A 23,014-nucleotide genomic window follows, 5' to 3' on the forward strand; every position below is an offset into this window, starting at 1 on the left:
ATCAAACCATGTGCATTTCCTCGGCCCCCCCCCACTTTTGAGTAAGACAATGGTTTTAGCTTTAAAAAAAAATTATAAAAAAAAAAAAAAAAAAAAAAAAAAAAACGAACACGACAACAACAGAAAACTTGCTATTTTCTGCCAATTCGATATAAAATGATTAAATAATAAATAGTCAACTACAAAGTAAGAAACTAGACGACAGAGTGACTACAATTCTAAACAGTATCAGTTCAACCAGCTTACAGAAAAACGAACACCAAAGTTTTACGACATTATAAAGCACTGGGCAGTTAGATCTTCTTCCACTTAGATGTTTACTGACAACTTCCTTCTTGCACCTCTGTAAATGACCTGCAGATTTAACAGAACTAATTTGCAATGTAATTTACAAAAGAATATTGAACGAAAGCATTTTCAACTGATAATTCAACAGTAAATTAAACATGATTATGCATTATCTCAAATAAAATTTAGTAAAAAAATTTTTTAAACCCATAATGATTCATTGAGAAGCAAAGATCCATATAAAATCAATCTAAACTAACATATACGTACTCCAACCAACCCAAAATAGTCAGTTGAATATGTAAATAACTCAGTCAGTACCTACAAATCATTAAAATAGCATCCATAACTTACAACATGACCGTAAAGAAGACAGTCAAAAGAACTACCTAAATACAGTAATTACCCAAAAATCTCAAGAACAAAAGCCAAAGGAAAAAAACAAAGCTACAGAACTTTGTCTAGAAAGGCTTAGAAACAGAAAAAGCAGACTAGGAAAATGTATACAAATGGCCAGCCAATTGTTCCTTCGAATTAAAAACAAACAACTCAAAACACTGACTACAAGATAACAAGCTTATTACAATATTGAAAAGACCAGTTGCTGGGTTGTTTTTCATGGGATGAATCTTCTCAATGTTAAAGCTCATTGTAGGTTTTGGTAGGAAGGCAAAAATATAGGAAGGGCTGATAGGTCAGTAGCTGGAAAAAATATACGAGAGACGAGGGGGAAAAAATATATATATATATATATATATCTACCATGTTATCTGCTACAATAGGAATGCAACAAATTCGAATTATAACAAAATGTGGATTATTTTGTTCTTCCTCTAACCTAATCCATTCTTGGATGGATAAATTTTAATGAATTTAGATGAACTGTAATCTAACTCAACACAATAGTACTATTTCGTAAGCTACCCTAAAAACATGACAATAGAAACTGAGCATACTAAAAAAGCAAAAAAAGGGAAAGAAGAAAACAGACATTTTTAGAACTAATGAGCTAATAATATTACAGGATGGCCCTAGCACTGAATTCAATTCTTCAAATCTCGATATTCATTTACGATTCTAAATTTCTTGATTTCCTTTCAACATCAACCAGCATGCAAATACCCAAATTTCTCAAAATAAAAAATTAGCGAGTAAAATCAAATGACAACAGCCTACATTTGAAACGACGAATCCAACGACACCACATCAATCGCATGCAAAAAAACCCCAGATTGAAATTCATTGGATCAAACTAAAATAAAATAAAATTTCCAAATCAAGACAAGCTTACCTAGCTAGATCCGACGATAATATTGTTGATGGGGATGAAGATCAGCTTCACAAAGAAGCCAACGAACCCCATCACAACGAATCCAATCGCCGTACGGAACGCGACCTTGGTGAATTCTGCAATTCCAAAAACGCAGAAGATTTGCATGAATTTCCAAAAACATTAAAAAAACCAAAAAAAAAAAAATGAAAATTTCGCAAGCTTCATGGAAGATCTGAAGAACATAAGCATTGGGACAAAAATGGAAGATTATTTTTTAAATTATTATTATTATTTTACCTTTGCGATCGGGCTTGTGGCAGCGCTTGACGAGGCGCACGCTGTCCTTGGCGAACTCTCTGAGAGGATCGAAGACTGAATCTATGGCGTCCATTTTCTCTTTCTTCAACCAACAACTACAGGACCAGATATGTTAAAATGATGAAAATAATTCTTCTTTATATATAAATGAGAGTTGGGACTCTCTCTCCCTTGATATCTAATACCTTGAGGTTTTTTTCTTAATGACATATATGCCCCTCTCTTTTTTTTTTTTTTTTCCCCATAAAACAAAATTTTAATTTTCAATAAACTTTATTGTTTGTCATAATAAATAATATATCATTTTAATATGGAATTTCTTTAAAATAAAGTTTCTTTTTCTGAGTCTTTTAATTTACAAAACTTATATATATATATATATATATATATTTTTTTTTTTCCACATCATTATCATACAAAACCCCTCTTCCCTACTTTGGCATATGCCCAAAGAAATGTTCAAATTAGATTAATTTTATTTGTGCCAAGGTTTTTATTTTTGAGTGTCAATTAAAATCCCAAACAACAATCATTAGCCAATGATCACCCATTTAAAGATTAAAACAAGCAAATTTATCGGCATGCGTTCTCTCTCTCACAACTCAAAATACAGCAATTGCAATTCATCCAAAATTGATTATTACCATAATATATCATGGTCCAACAACACTTTCAAAAGCAACTGACCCTACAGAGAACAAATATTTCCAAAAACAGCCAAGTAATCAGTCTCAACATCTGTTGCAGAAGCTATCTGTACACAATGAGAGAAGGCAAAGCTCATAGCAGGCAGATCTGAGATTGAATGGCGTGTATAATTTGCTATCGCCTTGTTCCGGCTGACGTGGTGTCTGGCTTTTTCTCCCGTTGGACAGCTCGAGGAACATATGTCAAGCCACGGGTGTGGCGCCTACCAAAACTGATGGATGAAGGTGAGTCTGAAGTGCTTAATTTGGAGACAGCTGAAACAAGGCCATCAATGGTTTCATTTTCTACTTCCATACTCGAAGCATCCGCCTTTTTATGAACAGCTTGTCTCCTATAGTTCTTCTGCCTCTGTTTTTTCGAAGGATGAGTCTTCTTAAGAAACTCAAATGAAGTTGGGAATTTATGTTTGTCCACCAGATGCTGTTGCCGACCTTTATAGTTCTTAAACTTCAAACCACATCCTTCAACAAGACATTCATACTGTCACATGTAAACCAAGAACTTCATGTCAAACGAAATTAAAATGCATAAAACATAAGCTTGCAATCATTATACAAAAAACAGAAACATATGGATAGACAAAAAATCGTCTAGCAAAAACCATAGGCTTCAAGAGAAGCTAATTAGGCTGCTGACTGGCTGGCAAAAGCAGCTAGGAAAAGGGATCTCCCTCCTGGATGGGAAGCTTATTTTTGTAGTGTGTTCTCTCTTATTTTGCATCATAATACAACCGGCTTGTAATTTGTTCTTTATTTAATGAGAATCATTTGTTGACCAGAAAAAAACATACGCTTTGGTAAACAGCTAATTGGTTCCACATGAGAGGGAAACAAAACCAAACCATTCCATAGTATGCACAGCCTAATCAAGAAGGAAAGTTAAGGAACCCATCAAGAAAACAAATCTGCGCCATAATATATTAAATTTAAAAGAAAAATCGGGGAAATTGTACTAACAATAAAACACCAATAACACAAGTGTCCCAAGCCACCCAATTATTAATAGTCAGAACAACACACACTAGTACTCCTCAGGTGGAGAACAATAAATTATCAGAAAGGAGGTTAATAGAATTTGGATATAAAACTAGACAAACCATTTGATTCTAATACCGTGTTAAATTACCATAAATTCTAAAAATTCAAGTTATAAGGAAGTGATCCTAACCACAGATAGCAAGCTAGCACAGGCATAGACAACAATCATCTCAGAAAACAGAAAAAATGAAAAACTGAAAAAGAAAAAAGAATTAACAAAGATACCATGGCATAGCCACGTGCAACTTTTGCTTGAAAGAATGAATCGTGCGCTTCAGATACATGTATACTGAGCAGGTGAGATGTTGGATACACTCTAGAGCACACTGAACAATATGCAGTATGCCGTGCATTGTAATGATCTTCAAAATCTTCCAATGAAGTCAAGCATGCACCACAACCAACTATGGGACAGAAAACCCCCCTGCACGGACATTACTTATGAGTCTTAAGTTAGGAACAATAAGTTAAAACCTTGTGAAGAAATATACTTAAATTTTAATTTCAAAAAATGAAATATAGAACTTCTTTAAATCTTATCGCATTTCCAATATCAAGTCAATCAACTCGAACAGAGAGAGGCCAACATAATATAAACCATTCCAAAAAAACAGAGTTCCCAACGTATAGATATTGGCCAACAATAAAAAGAAATTAATAATGAAAAGCCTAAATGTCTGATTTATAAATAAATCTAACTTCAAAGGAAATATATGTGAAATCTATCCAAGCTATAGAATTAAAAAGCAAACTTTAGCAACTTCTATCACAAGATTAAGAATTTTAATCACAAAAAAATAAAAAAAATAAAAACACCATGAAATTGGAAGTCAGTTATCTCTCCAACCCAACTAAACATATTCTAGGTCCCATATACTTAAAATTCTGCAATAACATGCATCACGGACAAAATTAAATGAAATAAATAAAAATAAGTAACCTTGTATACCTGCTATCTTCACCTAAAGAATTCCGAAGGTAATGCTTTTCATCTTCACTTAAGTCAAGTGCAACCTGCACAAATAGAATAGCAAACATCAGAAGAAGCTCAAAATACAAAATTTCGATTTTGAAGAATCACAAGCTACCCACATTCAATTCCAGAAGCAAACTACCAATAAAATGTTAAATATTTGCAGTACTAACAATATTTCATAAGGTTGTATCCTATTAAACAATTTGCTGTATCCAAAAAATTCACTTTCTCTATCACAAACCATATTTCTTGAATTTGAACTACGATTAAATCAATGGCAGGCACAAATGGAAAACAATATAAAATCTTCAAAAACCCTGTTCAGCATACTAACCTTGATATCCATTCAAATGAAATCTTCTAAAAAAAATTTCCTCTTTCCCCATTCTTTTTTTTTTTTTTTTTCGAAATTCTATTTAATTTACACAATCTTCCAACCTCTCCTAACATATAACTTCAACAGCCTACAAAATCCAAACTTGAGAAACAATTTGGAATTCTCAGAAGCGACAAGCAGAGAAACCAGAAATCACATTCGACACGATTTCTCGGAAAGCTGAATCGAAAAGCAAAACGAAAAGAAAAACCAAAAATTTAAAAATTTAAAAAAAAAAAAAGAAAAAAAAAAACCTGCTTTGCAAGAAGTTCCCTCTCGATGTTTCCAGAAGCGAAGAAAGGAGATTCCGGATCGAACCTGCGCTGGATGGGTTTCCAGTACGGAAACCCTAGTCGTCCTTGTTCAATATCCATCGCCATGGCCTCTGGAGCTTCTGACTGCCAATGCTCAATCACTCGAGACTCTGGCTCTGATTCAAATTTAAACCGAAACGTTAACCATTTTCTAATTCCTGCAACATGGACCAAGTCACATATGGGGCATCTTGGTTGTCTCCATTCATGTGGCCCAATACATTAGGCACTGAACAAGCCCATCTCTACCCCCAAAAAATTGGAATTACATTCCACCTCTACATTGTAGTCTTCTGCACTTTGGCCCATAAATTGTTGCTTTTCTCTTCTGTCATGTTAAATAACTAAAATAGAAATTGGGTCACAATGTGAGAGTTTGCTTCATTTGGGGGTAAAGTATTATAACTTTCAGCTTACATATATGTGTATATATACTGTTTTCATAGAGTCAGTTGATAAGGACTTTGAATAATTTATGGAGAGAGATTTAATTATCATTTCACCTGCCTTGAATATAACCAAGATCACAAAAGAAATTAAAAAAAATAAAAAAATAAATTGAATATAAATTTAATTTTCAGATAATTATTATATGATAGTGGATTACCGCAAAAAAGGAAAAAAAAAAAAATATATATATATATATATATATATGATAGTGCATATAATATAATGAGTAGTATTATTCAAAATATAATATGGTGAATGGACTTCAATTCAAAATTATTATCATCACTAGTTGCTCGAGGGAACAATGATAATGGTAAATTAGGATAAATAATTATACTCTCCCAAATTTCTTATAGAGATCTTTATTTTTATCTCCCTCAATTAATCTAACAAAACTTCTTGTGTCTTTCAAATAATAATAATAATAATAATAATAACTTCCTTCTTATGATATACATTACATAGTTGATACATTAACAACCCTCTTTTTGTGGCTTTTGAATATTTACCTTTGTACATTTAAAAATTATCCTTTTAATTTTTATTCATGTCAATGCAATGTCACCTTACTACAACCTTTTGCGTCCATCGTTTTAAAATCTCTGCATGTAAATTGAAGAAGTATAAAAATTTGCCATTTATGTTGCATTTAGAACATCACCTAACATGTACATTTTATCCTAACTTCATTATGATGCATCTTAATTAAGTTTTATCTTAATTACACCTTTTATATTTTATAACTATTTATTGTTAAAATGTAGGATTTCAAATCATGACTAATTATAATTGGAAATCCTACATTGAAAAGTTCTTCAAGGACAAAGTTTGAATATGAAATTAAAATTATTTGATTTTGTTTCTCATATATATATATAGCGGTCACAGGTTTTGCAATTTGGTTGCAAGTAGCGTAGTATATACTATACGCAAGCTAACTTATGTGCAAGTTACTTGAATTAGTCCTCTAAAATATATTTAATCCAATTGCAAAGGTGCTAATTATGAGACAATATATTCTTTAACTACGCATGCAAATTGCAAATTGCAAAGCTACCTAGAGCTGTAGACAATTTCAAGTTAATGAAACTTATGCATATATACTGTATTACAGTATATTCGTTCTTCATTACATGATAGAAACGCAAATACACATTAGACTTATCCTTCCGGGATATCAGAAATATAATTATTAATGAAATAATTGGAAACGATCAAATTATTGGAAATATGTATATATATATATATATATGTGTGTGTGTGTGTGTGTGTGTGTGTGTGTGTGTAGTGTATGTATGTATTAATGATTCTTTCTTATTATCTAATTCCAATTGATCGACCACGCCATGCGAAACAATTTTTATCTATTACATCAGGAAACAATAATTACCATTTTTAAAGAATTCATTATGCTTTTAATGTATGTCATTGAAGAATATTCAAAACCCCTGACTAAGCAATTAATGGAAAAGTCTCTCTTAGACTTATGCAAAAGTAGTACGTGGGGGATTTGTTATTTTGTCATTTTCAGTTCAATTTTACAAGTAAAAGGAGTTTCTATTTGGTGGCCTATAAATTAGCGCGTACAAACTGATAGAAAAAAGAAATAGAAATACCCATTCAATGAATTGGACTGCTAATATATATATATATATATATATATATAATAAAATAAAATAAAATGACCTATAGCCCATGGTTGACTTGCAAGGATCAACAAAGACTTGATCAAATGTATAAACAAGCTTTATTAGCCGTTGGATCAGACAAATCTAACAAGGCAATGGATATTATACTTCGTTTTACAATGATTTTGTGCAAAAAAGGTTGTATATATTAATTATATAAGCCCTTAAGGCGTATGTTCATATTCACGATGTTATAACCCCACAAAGAAAAAAAAAAGTTAATGAAATTAATTCGAGCAAGTTGAAAGTGAGATATATTTGTAGAAAATATAATGTAAATACAATTTTAAAATCATGCGCAGCTAGCCAGGATATACTAGAAGAAGTATTGTAGAAAGCATTAAAAGTCTTATAAACAGAGTCACCTGATTGGACCGAGTATTACGTTCACTGACATTTAACTTTACCTAACTAATATGGTTTAAAATTTTTAAAAAAAACTCGTATGGTTTAAATATCTCTCTCATTTTCCTTCTCACTTAATTTCTTCCATAGCTAGCTCCATTTATATTATAAACTCCATTGCTATATATATATAAGAGGAGAGAGAAGGAAAACTTCTACATATATATCATCAGAGAGAGAGGTTGGAGAGGTTGAAGAGAGCTAGTTAAAAGATGAAGTACTGGTGGATTAATTTGGTTACGGTTTTGATAGTTTTAGCCGGGAGTGGAGAGGCACAGTTAGCTGAAAACTTCTACAGATCCACCTGCCCAAACGTTGAAGCTATAGTACAGCAGGCTGTCTCTACCAAGTTCAGTCAAACTTTTGTCACAATCCCGGCCACTCTCCGCCTCTTTTTCCATGATTGTTTCGTCGAGGTATGCTTTGTGTTCTATGTTTCTTATCAAATCCATAATACAATATCATCGAGTCCAGATTGATTGTATATGTATATATGAATGTTGATTAATTAGCAATATTCTCTTGAATTAGTTAATAAATTGTAATAAGTTTATATGCTGTACTCTTTTTTCTTGAACTCCGTCCACATTATTTAGTTGGATTTTTATGGGTGAATTAATTATAATACATAAATGTAAAAAGGAAATCTAAAGAAGTTTGAATAAGATAGAACGGAGAGAGGGATAATGTTTTAATCGATGAATTTTCTTTTTTCCAATGAGTTTATGACCAGTGGAGGGTCACAATTGGAGGCTATCATATGCATGGAAGCTACCTTACAAAACCATTGACTAACTATGCACGTATATTAGCCTACCTGGCTGGGATGTAATACATAAAAATAGATGAATATTATTGTGAAAAAGTAAAAGTTACGCGTGGAACAAAAAACGACTTCTTCTTTTTTTTTTTTTTCGTGCAGAAAATAAAAGGCTTCTAATATTTAATTAGTAGGCAATTTCTTTTTTTTTGAGAAAATTAGTAGGCTATTTCTTACACACACAGAAGTGACCAACCAAGTTTGCCGACATGAACCAAAAATCACTATCAAAATGAACGAAAATTTGAACACACACACACACACACACACATATATATATATATATATATATAAAATACAATTCATTCATTAATTAGATCATGCTACATATTGATCATGATTGAATTAATGTATAATTCACCATTTTTAGTTTGATTAGACTAATTTTCTCAATTTATTTGATATATATGACGATTATTTCATAATTGATTTGTCATGGTATTGTATATAGGGATGCGATGCCTCAGTCCTGATTGCATCTCCAAATGGGGACGCAGAGAAAGACTCAAGTGACAATATATCTCTTGCAGGAGATGGTTTTGACACCGTCGTCCAAGCCAAACAAGCAGTCGAAGCTCAATGCCCCGGCGTCGTTTCATGCGCTGACATTTTAGCTCTCGCTGCTAGAGACGTCGTCGTTTTGGTCAGCACCTACCCCACCCATCCCAATTCCTTTAATTTTTTTTAATAAATTTAATTAATTAATTGATGTAATCGGAAAATTTTTCAGACGGGAGGACCAGCGTTCAACGTGGAGTTGGGACGCCGGGACGGGCTGGTATCACAGGCATCACGGGTCGCCGGAAACCTACCGGAACCAAATTTCAACCTGAACCAGCTGACGTCCATGTTCGCCAAACACGGTCTGTCCCTGACCGATTTGATCGCTCTCTCGGGAGCTCACACATTGGGGTTCTCCCACTGCGATCGCTTCTCCGACCGGATCTACTCCTCTCCGGTGGACCCCACCCTAGATTCCGACTACGTCAACCAGTTGAAGGGCATGTGTCCCCGTGATGTGGACCCCAGCATCGCCATTAACATGGACCCCGAGACTCCGAGGACCTTCGACAATGTTTATTACCAGAACCTGGTGGCAGGGAAGGGTTTGTTCACTTCGGATCAGGTTCTTTTCACCAATTCCCAATCGCAGCGTACTGTGACCGATTTTGCGAACAATCCGGGTGACTTTAACGGAGCTTTCATCACCGCCATGAGGAAGCTTGGAAGAGTCGGAGTCAAGACCGGTAGCGATGGGGAGATCAGGAGAGACTGCACTGCTTTCAATTCAAGAAATTGATGATAAGATTTTTGATAATGATGGTGATGATACATACATTCATGCATGCATGGACATATTAAATAACAAATATATCCATACATATATATAATAATAAGCACATCATGATTTATAACTGTAATTTGTGAGTCATCATTTGTGGTTTTTTTTTTTTTTTTTAAACTTTATCTATTTTTTGGGAAAAAGAAATGTGAATTGCTGTTTGGTGAATAAAAATGAAAATTGTTAATAAGTGCTTATTTTGTTACAATAATATAACTTCTTATTTTATTTCTTTTCTTTTTTTTATTTTTTTATTTTCTAGATGGAAATGTAACTTGTTGTTGGGAAAAATCACACACATCGTAAGGCTCCAAAATTTTTTATTATTATTATTATTTTGAATGATTTTAGTCCTTTATGACTAATGAATTTCTCCATTTTCCCACCAAAAAAAAAAAAAAAAAAAAAGAAGAGCGAGAGAAAAGTGCTTTCGTTATTTTGGAAGAAAAATGTTATTATTATTATTTGTGGTGCAACGATTTAGCAGGCGAAACTTGTACCTAAAGCTTTTTGTTTGAAAAAGTGATAAGTTTTACCTGTTCATAAACAATATATTATAAGGGAGTTGATATTGATAGAAAATGACAACTACCTAACAATAAGCTATATATATATATATATATATTTACACACATATGGACTGATTAAATGATTGAAAAAGGAGCCTCATAAACAAATTTAGCCAGAGGCCTTCTCTCATTTTCTTACGAAAATTACCAAATCTTGCCAAACAATTTTATTTTATTTAATTGATTCTCTATCAAATAGCTTAAGAGATAACATTCTAACTATTCACACTATGCTCTGCTAATTTGTAAACAATGAACGAAAAACATAGTTGGAATGCCTAATTTCTTTGTAATTTCTTGTGAAACCTCTATCATAATCTTAAAAAGGAATGTATAATATAGGAATGGTGGTTCTTCTTTTTTCCTTTTTTTTGTTTCATATCAAAAATAAGTTTTAATGATTTTTCTTAATCGATATTGAAGTAAATTTAAATCAAAACCGTGGCCATTGTACAACGTAAATGTTTTTACACATTCTTTCTTTATTTACATTTTCAAATATCACCTAAAAAATACAAGTATCAGATTAAGATATTTCACCATGTCATCATTAAAGGATTCACATAGTACCAAACAAGTCGATCAGAAAGTTGTCATTCACAATGGCTAGCTAGCCTACAAGTGAAGCATTTTCAAGGAAGTGCTATACATAACAAGGCAAGGAATGAAATGGTGAAATTAAGAAAAGCAGAGTCATTAGAATAGGTCCTAAACCACCCCATATAGAGCACTCTGAAAACTCTGATTCCTATAATAGTGAGTTCCATTAGAGGCAAAGCTCCTCCTCATCAAATATGGTCACATGTCCCTCATAGCTTTCTGCAAATGCCATATTTTCACCATTATTCAAGAATTCAATTGTTCACACTGATCAAAGCAGCGTAAAGTGATAACATTCTACATTTGCTGATAAATTTGCTAGTTGTACAAGCGATGAATAAGATTTTCAAATTTCTTAATTTGGGCAAGTTTAAGAAATATGTACCTACAAAGTTGGGCTAGCTTCCCTGGTTTCTTCTTCCTTATGAGTCATTGATTGCCATTATAAATAGACTCGGCCGCACCAAAAGACTAACAGAGAATGAGATACCAAGAGCAGGAGAGAAGTTATCATTTTCTAAGAGAAATGGAAGCTTGGAGAGGCATGTTTGTGCTAATGGCTTTCATGATTATGCAGAGAGCAGGAGGGCAATTAGTTGAAGGTTTTTACGAGTCCAGCTGTCCGAATGTAGAAGACATTGTGAAGAAGGCAGTGACTGCCAAGTATATGGAGACTAATATCTCAGGCCCAGCCATTCTGCGCGCATTTTTTCACGACTGTTTCGTTGAGGTAGGAAGAATAAAAAAATGCCTTTTGCATGCCTATCGCATTGACTGAGAAGATACCGATATAGCTTGAGTCTTCTTTTAACCCTTTGTCAATTTTGGTTCTGGCTGCAAATATATTATACGCAATGATATCAGAAAATTAAGTAAAATAACTGATTAACTCTTTGAATACAGAAATAACCTTTTACAGCACTGACTGTCATGTTAAAACATTCTTATGCTGGTACGTTGATCTCCTGGTGCTTTCTGCTCAATTTGCTTTGCAGGGATGTGATGCCTCAATCTTGATTGCTTCAGCAAATGGTGATTCAGAGAGGGATGCAGAAGCTAATCTTTCTCTCAGAAGAGAAGGGTTTGACACTGTCAACAGGTCAAAGATAGCAGTGGAAAATGAATGCCCTGGTGTAGTCTCGTGTGCGGACATTTTAGCTCTTGCTGCCAGAGATGCAGTTGTCCTGGTAAGAAAGTCCACAAGCATGAACAACTCGCACTGAACTTCAAGCTGTTGTCAATCCCTGATAGCTTCTTTTTTCTTTTTGCTCCTGACATGTAGAAAATTTTCAGACCGGTGGCCCTACATTTGATGTGGAATTGGGACGTCATGATGGCCTAATATCTCAGGCATCCAGGGTAGCTGAAAATATACCAGATTCCTTCTTCAATCTCTACCAGCTTAAAACCATCTTTGACAAGAAATCTTAGCACAACTGATATGATAGCATTGTCTGGCTCTCATACCTTGGGCGTTTCGCATTGTCATCCAATTACAAAACGCCTCTATGGCACTTCACCAGACCCTTATCTGCCCCAAAACGTCGCCCAGCAACTGAGGATGATATGCCCTCGAGATGCTTCCTCTGATATGATCGTACCAATGGATCAAACTCCACTTAACTTTGACAACAAGTACTACAAAAATCTCACACAGTGGAAGGGCTTGTTTATTTCAGACGAGGTACTCTTTGCTGAACCAGAATCCAAGCCTACCGTTTTAGATTTTGCTAACAACACTGACAGTTTCATAAGAGCCTTCATCACTGGAATGATAAGACATGGGAGAGTGGGAGTCAAGACTCGTATTCAAGGAGAAATATGTACCAACTGTGAAGCTTTCAATTCCTGAAAGGCATGATGTCAACAATAAAACAGAGTCTACTCCTAAGAAAGAGAATTAGAAATACCTTTTTTTCAGACCAAGGTAATGCTAGTAATTGTGTGTTCATCTATCATCTTACCATAGGAATCATATCATGTATCCTGCAACTGTCATGTTGCCTAATACATCATATAATGATATAAGTCAGCCTCTTGATACGCATAGAGTACCAAATTTTTTAGTATACAAATATTATTTTCCTGGTGAAACTTTACATAATGATGTTCATTGAAAAAAGAAACACTTGACAAATACCCCCATCAAATATAGTTTACCTTGAGCTGACACAGCTCTCACTGCTTTCTTTGGAAACTCAATGCAAGCTTACGGCATATGGATGTAATTCACTTCTGCTTGTCATGGTGCACAATTAATTAGTAGTGCAAGGTACGTATCTCACACTTTCTATTTCAAATGCCATGCTTATATTGCGTCATAATTAATGGATTTCATGTATTCTTCATGAATCATGAAAAATTATGCTCTGCAACTACAGTTATCAGCACCCCAGCTTCTGCTCCTTGAAATTGCTAGTAACAGTAAGAAGTTGACAATGTAAAAAGAATTTGCAGCCGAAATTGCTCAACTGTACCATTTTGAATACCCAAATTCTGAGGAATACTATGTGATGAGAACCAGAATAAGTTGGGCTTTACCCACCATTTCACAGAAAATATGGGAAAGAGAAAAACTGTATCATTTACTGCACTTCCAGAACATTGTTAAAGAAAACTGCATCTATGTGAAACCAAATGAAAGAAAATGGAAGAATCAACATAAATAGTACTCTTTATTCATTGAAAATAGTGGACACAACTGACTATGAAATCTAAAACTTTCATGTCAATGAAGAGTACAAACTTGAACTCTAAAGAATACAACATCTCAAGCACCAAAAGGGAATCCTAACTACTACGCAGCAGGCATTGAACAGTACACACACACACAAAAAAAAAAAAAAAAGGGCACTAGTTTCTGATTCTCACTCTAAAAGCGAATCATTTTGGATTACATAGTGATTCTTTAGATATATTTTAAAAGAAACAAGGACAAAAATCCTACACAACCTTGGACAGGGTATACAGAAACAACAATGACTTAACTGAAAGACTTTGATTATGAAACCCTAGCTTGACTGGATTTTCCATATAGGTTCTTGTACACGATCTTAGTCCGATACACAAGGATCATGCTTAAGATAGAGGCAACTAAGCAAAATGCAGCCATTATTACCAAAGTTAAGAAGAAGCATATGGAACCTTCACATTTTGGTGGATCATCCAGGCCAAGCATGCTTGAGAAAAACGATCCTGATTTCTGTTCCCAGTGTAGGTGTTGATGAGCTTGCTTCTCTGCTTCATGGTCATATATATTGCTGGCAATTAAACCAGAGAACAGTAAACCACCAGCAGGATTTGCCATCGTGATGAAATTGTACAACACCCCGAAGTTTTTCAAGCCAAACAATTCAGAGGCAGCAGCTGGTACGATTGCCCAGTGAGCCCCATAGCCAAGCCCAATCAACATGGTACCAATATACATTGCCCCAGGCCACCCCATTGCAAGGAAGATATGCCCAAATATCATGATAAACTGGGCCACAGCCATTGCCAAATGTCTTGGATAAGCATAGTCCCTGTAAGACAAAAGCACAGTAATGGATGAGAAGTTGAAACCAAAAAAAAAATGGAATGATAGTAAATCAGCAACCAACGAAAATGAAATAATTTTTGTACCTCACAACAACCTCAGAGAAGTAACCCCCACCAACGCGACCTAGAAAGTTCCAAATGCTAATCATGGATACAAATATATGAGTATTATCATATCCGAGTGCTTGGCTCATTTGACCCAGGTTATCAATCACTGTCAAACCTGACCCAGAACCCAACAAAAGCGAGATGAAAATAAGCCAAAAGTCTGCTTTAATCAAAGCTTGCATCAAGGTGAAGTCCTCCCCTCTACGCGGACCCCTCCTGCTCTTGACCCTCACTGCTCCTTCAGCAGCTGCTTGAAATAGTTTTGATTGCAACTGAGCAATTCGTTTTCTCCTTTCTGATGCTGGAAGCAAGTCTACTTCCTTAGGCTTCTCATCTTCCACCTCACTGAAAATTACTTCGTTAACATCTGATTCAGATTTCCCAGATTCTTGTTTCGGTGTCTCAGATAGGAGTGCCTCTTCTTCTGGACCTCTAGGGTCTAGGAAAAAGCTCAACGACACAGGAATCACAATGGGAACCAGGAGGATGATGAACAAAACCACTGTAAATATTATGATCACAGTGTGGCTAACATAAACCAGGTCTTGAACCAGCATGACCGCCATCAAATAGGCAGCCAAAAGAAGGCAAATACTGTAGATAAATGTGAAGCTCATGGCGTCAGTCTGGCGGACTTGTCTGTGACCTGCAACAGGTCTGACAATGAACATAAAAGCTATAACCACCATTGTTGGAGCGACTGCAATCATGAAGATTAGAGATGCATGGTCTGGTGCATGGATCATTGCATATATTTGAGTTAAAATTGCACCACCTAAACCTGCAAAACCCTTTAAAATTCCAACAACAGGTCCCCGGCTTTTTGGGAAGTTTTGCACACAGGAAACTAAGGCAACTGTATTAAAGTAGGTTTCACCATTTGTCCCCACAAATATAAGAACGCACATCTGCAAATTGATATACGTTATAATGTTAATAAACAACAGCATCATTAGTAGTTAGGTCAAAAGCTTCTCATTTTCCTGTACTTAACAAAAAAAGACATACGTTATGGTAGTCAAGCTTTTCCAAAATCAGTGGATACAGAACTAGATTGACAAAATCATCTCTCCTAAAAAGTTTAACCTGTAAATATTTTCTTATGCTTATAATAAACTAACAAACTGGAACACTTAAATGCTCATTGAGCTACTTTGTATTGACAAATAGCTAAATTTCATCAAGTCCTGATAAATATTGACCAGAACATGTCTTAATCCATAGCAGACATAAGCATCCAAATTGAGAATCATGTGTGTACCGACAAAGTAAAAGCTCCGGTAAATAATATATAGCTTACCAAGAATCAACAGTCACAAAAGTTCATTATTATGAAGTGGGATTTGAGAGCATGTTACACCATGAATAACCAATTACACCAAAATTCCGTTCTAAGCTGCCACATAATTAATCCCGAGTTTCTGTTATTACAATGCTCTTGTTCCTTCCCGCATAGCGGTCACATAATTAATCTGAGTTTCTTGCATGATTTATTTTGTAAGATTATAAATTCTAGCTAAAAAGGAATAAGACAAAGAAGGTTGATCACCAGTCAGCAACATTTAATAAGATATAAATATTAATAGGAAAAAAGTAGTTGCAAAGGAATAATGGAGTTAAACGGAATTAATTCCTAATTTAATTCTCTCAACATCAACCAGAAAGAAGAATCAGCACATGCTTCACATTAAAATGATAGCCCTCCAGATGTCAGATCTTTAGCATAAAAGAGAAGTCAAACAAAAGATTCATGAGATTCAATCAAGGGGAAAATAAAAATAAAAATTAAAAAAAGCTGATAATAAAAAAAGTTCAAATTTTCTTCTCAAAAGCCTTGGACTCTGTTTGGATTGGGAAAAGATGAGGGAAAGTAAAAGAAAGGTGCAAAAACGTCAAGACAGGAACAATCTGGTTTCTTTAAGCCGCAAAAAAGCAAATTCTTTTTTCTTAACCCTTTCCCGGGATCCAAACAGAGCCTTCAACAAACTCCAAATTTGCATCTCTTCAAGCAAAAAAGAGAAAAGAATCTAATGCTTCCAATCGGAAACATGCCTAAAAGTAGGGAATATCACAGTTTCCAGACTTAGAAAAATATCCTTCTTTTTTTAGTACAGATAACATAGAAACTCTGTTCCATCAGCGTTAAACGCAAAACTTAAAAACCATATCAATTTCAAAAGAAACTATTTCAATTCTATGCGCTAATATTACTTTATCTAAAACTAACAAAGAAGTTAATTCCAGAATCAGAGGATCAATGGATTCAAGAAACCATCAAACTACACGACGATGATGGATATTAATACAGAGAAAGAGACAAACATAGACAAACTAGATCCACAAGTAGAATCCAAAAAATTTACAAAACATCAGATAAAAGAAAATAGAAAGAAGAAAAGGAAATCCAAGGGTTGATATACTCACCGCCCACAAAGGCAAAGTAGGTAGTCGACCAGTAACAACCAACCAAACGGAACCATACCCAATAAAATTCTTCAAAGCACCAACGAGAAGACCAGCCCACAAAGGCAAAATCTCACACAAACTCCCAGCAAAGAACCCTACACTATCCCCAAGGTCCTTAGCCACACCCAACCTTGCAATCTGCCTCTGGTTGTAGTTCAAATTGCTCTTTATCACCGGCGATATGCTTCCGAACAAGTAACCAATCCCAGCACAAGATTGAATCCACATTGCAGCCACAAACACTAGCCATCTGTTGTTGATGAAGGCACGGAACCTCTCCTGCAACTGACCCATCTTACACAAAAAAATAACAAAAAAAAATTTGGTTTTTTAGGCCAAAAGACTTTGAATTTGCACGTTTTGGATACAACCCAGTTGGATTTTGCAGTCAAAAACTAAAATTTAATACGCAGAAAAGGCCAAGGAGTGGGAGGCCTTTTGATTGTTCAAAATGATGATGTTGATGATGATGACGATGTGCTCGTTTTCGTGTCACCGACCGATAATGGAGCTCTGTGTCCCGGTCCTTTGTTTGGGCATGAAAAGGAGAATATGAATAATTAAAAAAAAGCAAGAATGGCAACCCAACGATAATTACGGGGTGTGCCACTGCGATGACTCCGTGATGTTGATGATCAATGGAGGGTCACATTGTTGGACGCCATGGGAGAATTTTGAGAAAGCAAAGAAAAAAAACAGATAAATTTTTTTGAGAAATAAGCAAAAGCAGAAGGACTTGGGTCGCTATTTATTAGGAAAAAATAAAACAAAATGGCAATGGTTTGGAAAATGGTTGACCGTTTCCATGACCGTTTTATCAGTCTTTTCTTTTCTGTTGTTTAATTTGGATTCTCTTACTTTTCATTTTTTTAAACTAGTTATTATTTTTTTTTAACCCTATTTGATAGATATAGAATCTTGGAAAAAACTTTTTATTTTTATTTTTTTTTCACTTTAGAAGTCAATCAACCTATTTTCTTGTACACCATATTAAAAAAATTATTATTTTTTACTCTGAAAAATAACACAAACTCATAAAAAAGCATCAATAAATTATGATTTAGAATTTGATGAATAAATTAGAATGAATCCGATTTTGTTGAAAAATAGAGGTGATATTTTTATTGAAATTCGAGAAATAATAAGGACAGGATTCTGTGGCAATCCCTAGAGATGAGACCATTTTATGTAATTATAGAAGGTGATAAATTGTATTTTTGGTAGGTAGGTGTTTGTGGGCATGGAGGTTATCCTTTGGCTGTCTTTAATTCCTCGTGCTCATATGTCGTGTTATGTTAGCCAGAAAAAAAAAAAAAAAAATGTCGTGTTGGAAGCAATTTGCAAATGAGCTTGGCAAAAAAATAAAATAAATAAATAAATAAATTAGAAGTAGCAAATATCTTTAAAAAATGCCAAAGTTGCTGACATAAGAAATCCATTATTTAAAAAACAAAATCATACCAACTCAGCAGGCAGCAGCCTCCATCGATGAAGATAATACCATATCTCTAACCATGAAATGTGCCGCTAAAAAAATATGCATTTATTCACGTTTCTGCTCAATTATTCATCTTCCTTTTCAATCTAAATTCCAAATCATTGGACTATTTTCCTCACCACCCTTGCTAATTTTTCAAACTTATTATTATAATTAATAAAAGTGGGGGAAGAAAATTAAATAAAACAAAAAAGAGAGAGATAATATATATATATATATATAGAGAGAGAGAGAGAGATATTCAAAGATCATATGATTATATAGACAGACAAAAATCATGTTGTATTTGTAGACAAATGCAACATAATAATAAAGATAGTAATTGGCAATGCAATGCTTTACGAAAACAAAAATTGCTGTTCTTTTCACCATAGTTTATTTATTTATTTCATGTGGAAGCTTAGTTCTATAATGGTTCATTATGTTTAGGTCCTTTTCATATTTTCTAGGAACGAGTATCACATGCTTATCAATACAATAAATATTATCATATCTAAACAAAAGCAAATCTTCAAATGGAATCTTGACTAGTTCTAAGCTTGGGGTTTATTTATATATATATATATATATATATAAAAGATAAGAGAAAACATTCAATAAAAAGTGAGTGAGAGAGAGAGAGAGAGGTATAAGAAAAACATTAATATTTTAAATAATTTTGGTTACAGGATGCAACAATTTATGTTTTGAGCCACCCTGTGCATCTTTTAGAGAGAGATAGAGAGAGAGAGAACCCACCCTGCGCAAAGTTTTGAATAAGGGCATGACGATTTGATCTTGATTTATGGTTAGTAGTTATCCCCCAAATCTAATTTCTTATACCACTAGATTTTTTATTTTTTTTTGACAAATATACCGCTATAATTTTGTTACCAACAAATAATTATGGAAGACGAATATATATATATATATATATATATATATATATAAAATCCAAATCCTTGACCCTTCTCGATGAATAGAATTTGTACATCAAGCATCAAACATCTTATCTTTTAGCAAAAAAACAGGTTTATATATGATAATTAAATCCACATTATGGAACTCATGACGTTTTAATTTTCTTTTCCTTCTTTTAATTTACAATATTTATAAACTCATAATTTTCAAAATCCAGAAAATATGTTCAGCTAATATGCCATTTTCTATATAACTTTCAACTTCCAAAAAATGTTTTAAAAATATCAAATTCACTTTCAATTTAATTATATAGTAATTAAATCCGTATTGTGGAACACATGAATCATGCCACATTCATTTTTTTCTTTTTTTCTTTTTCTTTCTTTTGTTTTTTCCTATTTCAGAATAATTTACAACGTTTATATATAAACTAGTAATCTTTAATATCCAAAATTAATGTAACTTAAATAAAAGTGATGAGTAAGCTAACATGACTGATCTATGTTCAAAAGAAAAAACAAAAAAACAAAAAAAAAAAAAAACCTATCACATTTGATGTAATTATGTTTGAGTAAATAAGACACCTTTGATGTAACCAAACAGAAAAATGGAGAATTGGTATGTGAGGTGTGCGCACACATACATATTAGAATAACTTTTATTTGATGATAAAAAAATTTGATCTCAATTTATGTCAATTACAAACAATAATAAACTCTATATTGTAATAAAATTATGATTTTTTAGGGCTTATTTTAAGAAATTTTGCCTTTATATTGTAAAAAATATATGTTAGCTTATATTTAAAGATCAACATAATATAAAATATTTTTCTAAAGTTATTTAGGATAATGATATATTTTTTATGGGGTGTTTGGTAAAATGGAAAGTATTGAAGAAATTAATTATTGGGAATCAGTTTCTTGGGATTAAGTTTTTCTGAGAATGTGCTTTTTTGATATTTTTTTTATAGTGTTTGGTTAATTATAGAAGAAAATAGGATTTATAAGTAATTAAATAAATTTATACATTAAAATTAAAAGATAAAATTATATTTAAAAAACTACGTAATATCAGTTTCTTAGAAAATTTTAAAATGATACATTTTTAGTAGGATTCACTTTTTCTGTCAGTTTTCCACATTATGAGATTTATTTTCCACTGAAATTCATAAATTTCTTCTTTTAAAAATTATCCAAACAGAAAAAAATTTCATTTAAAATTTTAGATCCGTCTAATTTTACCACTACCCAAACACCCCATTAATGTTGCTACAAAATTTGTAAATTTATTGGTATATAACATGTCAACCTTTTTGCTGAAGTTCAAATATTTTTAGTTATATTTCTTATAAGTTATAATCTTTTTTTAGTTATAAAACTAATTTGGTATCAATAGTATGATTATTGAAAGGCTAACATATATTTTTTACATTATATTTTTTTACTGTATATATATATTTTTATTTTAAATTATTGTTAGTAAGAATTTAATATCTATTATTTTTAATATATTTCATGGCTAGTTTTAGAAAAGTTTATGTAAATTTAATAATCCAATATCTTTTTATGGAATTATCTCAATAACTTTTTTTTTTCTTTTTGTGAATATGGAATTATTCAAGAACTTAGAAAATACGTATAAGAAATATATTTTTTTGATAGCTTAACGCGGACAAAAAATATTGGAGTGCAAAAGAATTTTTAGTTTTCCTTTCGTCCAAAAAGAACAGCACATTTCAGTGAACAATTAATAATTTGAGGTGGATAATTTATTGGGAGCCCAATATTCATATTCGATTCATTTTGCATGTGATTAGATCTAAATCAAGATTTGAATGTTGCTTCTATATATCATTAAATCTCCATCCCATTTTAATTAATTATTATATTTAATACCATCAAGACAACCAAGCTATAATCTTAAAAAAGCCTCTAAGTGAAAGGTACAATGGTCAGGATCCACATGTTGTCAAAGTTTAATATTAATTACTTTATTTTATTTTATCTTTGGCTAATTTATTACCATTAAATTAATGATGAGTACAAGTATCCGTGAGACAATTTAACACTTTCTTTGCCAATACAATAATATATACATTAATTTACTAAATTCCAAGCATGTGGTGGGGTCAACCTGGCCCTACCGTAAGGATTAAAAGAAGGTTGTCATGTTCTCCACTCATTTCAATTTTATTTATTTATTTATTTTTGCTGGAAATTTTATTTTATTTCTCTTTTGAATCTATTTGGACAATTATTATATTTTTCTCCCAATCTAATTAATACATGGCTAGCTGTTTGGTTTTTCCACCACATATATTTATACATTAAATTTACATTTGGTACTACAAATTTTGGAGCCCACCTTTTTATTGGTATAAGTTTTGGAACCATCTGTTTTGTTTGAGACACTCCAACAACACACAACTTGTAGGACATATATTTAGTGTATGTTGCTTTTTATTTTTAAAATTAAATAAAAACTAAAATATAAGAGAAAAATAAAAATTAAAGCCCCTTTCAATTATCAAACCGTCCTCTGCACCGTTTCTCTTCTTCTTATCAACAATGACTGTATTCTCTCCTCATTTTTTTTTTTCTTGAGTTTTTTAATTTTATCGGTAAGACTTTTGGACCTTGATGGTGACAATTGTCCAAGACCAAAAACATATATATATATATATATATATATATTCAACATATGTATATATATATATATATGTTCAATCCCTTCAATAAAAAAATATTCAACCCAAAAAATAATAATAATAATAAAATATGCATTGATAGATATGTTTAATTTTAATTAGCCAAAAAAAAAAAAAAAGATAAGTTTGGAATTTAACATGTATTTTGAAAAAGTTGAATTAAATTTGAGGTATAAAAGCTATTTCTAGGTCTGTCTCAATAATCTTTCGAGCTTTTAAATTTTGAAGACACTTTTTAAACCAGTGGGGTATTATTGATAGACAAGTACGCAATCTACATCCACGAATTTTGGTTACCCATTAATTGATATGATTAATAAAATAATCACATCAGTTAATATCAAAAGAGATTTAGTAACAAATTGGTATCACATCACTTAATATCAAAAGAGTTTAGTAACAAATTGGTATCCATATGGAAACCAATGAAACTCTTTAATTTTCTCAACCATGGAGACACTATTGTCTTATTTTTTTATTTTTTATTTTTTATTTTTATCTGATGGTGACAATTGAAGTATGATAAGATCATATCTAGTTTTGCAATATTAAAAAAGGACTATGCTGATAAGTGCAAGTTGTTGATTTATATATAGGTACATACTGTACTATGCTGGATCAGTTACATTAA

The 23,014-nt window shown here is 32.7% G+C and overlaps 4 protein-coding genes, 1 long non-coding RNA gene and 1 pseudogene across 6 annotated transcripts; 2 read left to right on the forward strand and 4 right to left on the reverse strand.

Annotated features, from left to right (window-relative positions):
• Nucleotides 1-113: 113 nt before the first annotated feature.
• On the reverse strand, nt 114-2,024 carry LOC107427937 (protein transport protein Sec61 subunit gamma). Of its 2 annotated transcripts, none has more exons than XM_060820226.1 (3): nt 1,859-2,024; nt 1,580-1,695; nt 114-371 (listed from the first exon to the last, which is right to left on the reverse strand). In XM_060820226.1, the coding sequence occupies exons 1-2, from the start codon at nt 1,950-1,952 to the stop codon at nt 1,580-1,582; spliced, it is 210 nt and encodes a 69-aa protein (XP_060676209.1). In that variant the 5' UTR covers nt 1,953-2,024; the 3' UTR covers nt 114-371. The 2 variants fall into 2 exon arrangements, with proteins under 2 accessions (XP_060676209.1, XP_015893833.1); XM_016038347.4 differs by having other exon boundaries at nt 114-354; nt 1,859-2,018.
• A 477-nt stretch (nt 2,025-2,501) lies between these two features.
• Nucleotides 2,502-5,448, reverse strand: LOC107427936 (uncharacterized). Its single transcript, XM_016038346.4, has 4 exons — nt 5,231-5,448; nt 4,574-4,638; nt 3,850-4,048; nt 2,502-3,067 (listed from the first exon to the last, which is right to left on the reverse strand). The coding sequence occupies exons 1-4, from the start codon at nt 5,354-5,356 to the stop codon at nt 2,702-2,704; spliced, it is 756 nt and encodes a 251-aa protein (XP_015893832.2). The 5' UTR covers nt 5,357-5,448; the 3' UTR covers nt 2,502-2,701.
• Nucleotides 5,449-7,871: 2,423 nt separating this feature from the next.
• On the forward strand, nt 7,872-10,227 carry LOC107427935 (peroxidase 55). Its single transcript, XM_016038344.4, has 3 exons — nt 7,872-8,249; nt 9,105-9,296; nt 9,384-10,227. The coding sequence occupies exons 1-3, from the start codon at nt 8,046-8,048 to the stop codon at nt 9,951-9,953; spliced, it is 966 nt and encodes a 321-aa protein (XP_015893830.3). The 5' UTR covers nt 7,872-8,045; the 3' UTR covers nt 9,954-10,227.
• A 785-nt stretch (nt 10,228-11,012) lies between these two features.
• LOC112492765 (uncharacterized) lies at nt 11,013-12,723 on the reverse strand. The gene is made up of 2 exons (XR_003057163.3): nt 11,550-12,723; nt 11,013-11,383 (listed from the first exon to the last, which is right to left on the reverse strand). It is a non-coding gene; the product is annotated as an uncharacterized LOC112492765 (long non-coding RNA).
• LOC107427938 (peroxidase 55-like) lies at nt 11,646-13,930 on the forward strand (annotated as a pseudogene).
• On the reverse strand, nt 13,815-18,077 carry LOC107427934 (protein NUCLEAR FUSION DEFECTIVE 4). The gene is made up of 3 exons (XM_016038343.4): nt 17,234-18,077; nt 14,786-15,717; nt 13,815-14,685 (listed from the first exon to the last, which is right to left on the reverse strand). The coding sequence occupies exons 1-3, from the start codon at nt 17,567-17,569 to the stop codon at nt 14,166-14,168; spliced, it is 1,788 nt and encodes a 595-aa protein (XP_015893829.3). The 5' UTR covers nt 17,570-18,077; the 3' UTR covers nt 13,815-14,165.
• Nucleotides 18,078-23,014: the final 4,937 nt, after the last annotated feature.

Source organism: Ziziphus jujuba, chromosome 9 (genome assembly GCF_031755915.1).
Source record: "Ziziphus jujuba cultivar Dongzao chromosome 9, ASM3175591v1".
Lineage (NCBI taxonomy): Eukaryota > Viridiplantae > Streptophyta > Magnoliopsida > Rosales > Rhamnaceae > Ziziphus > Ziziphus jujuba.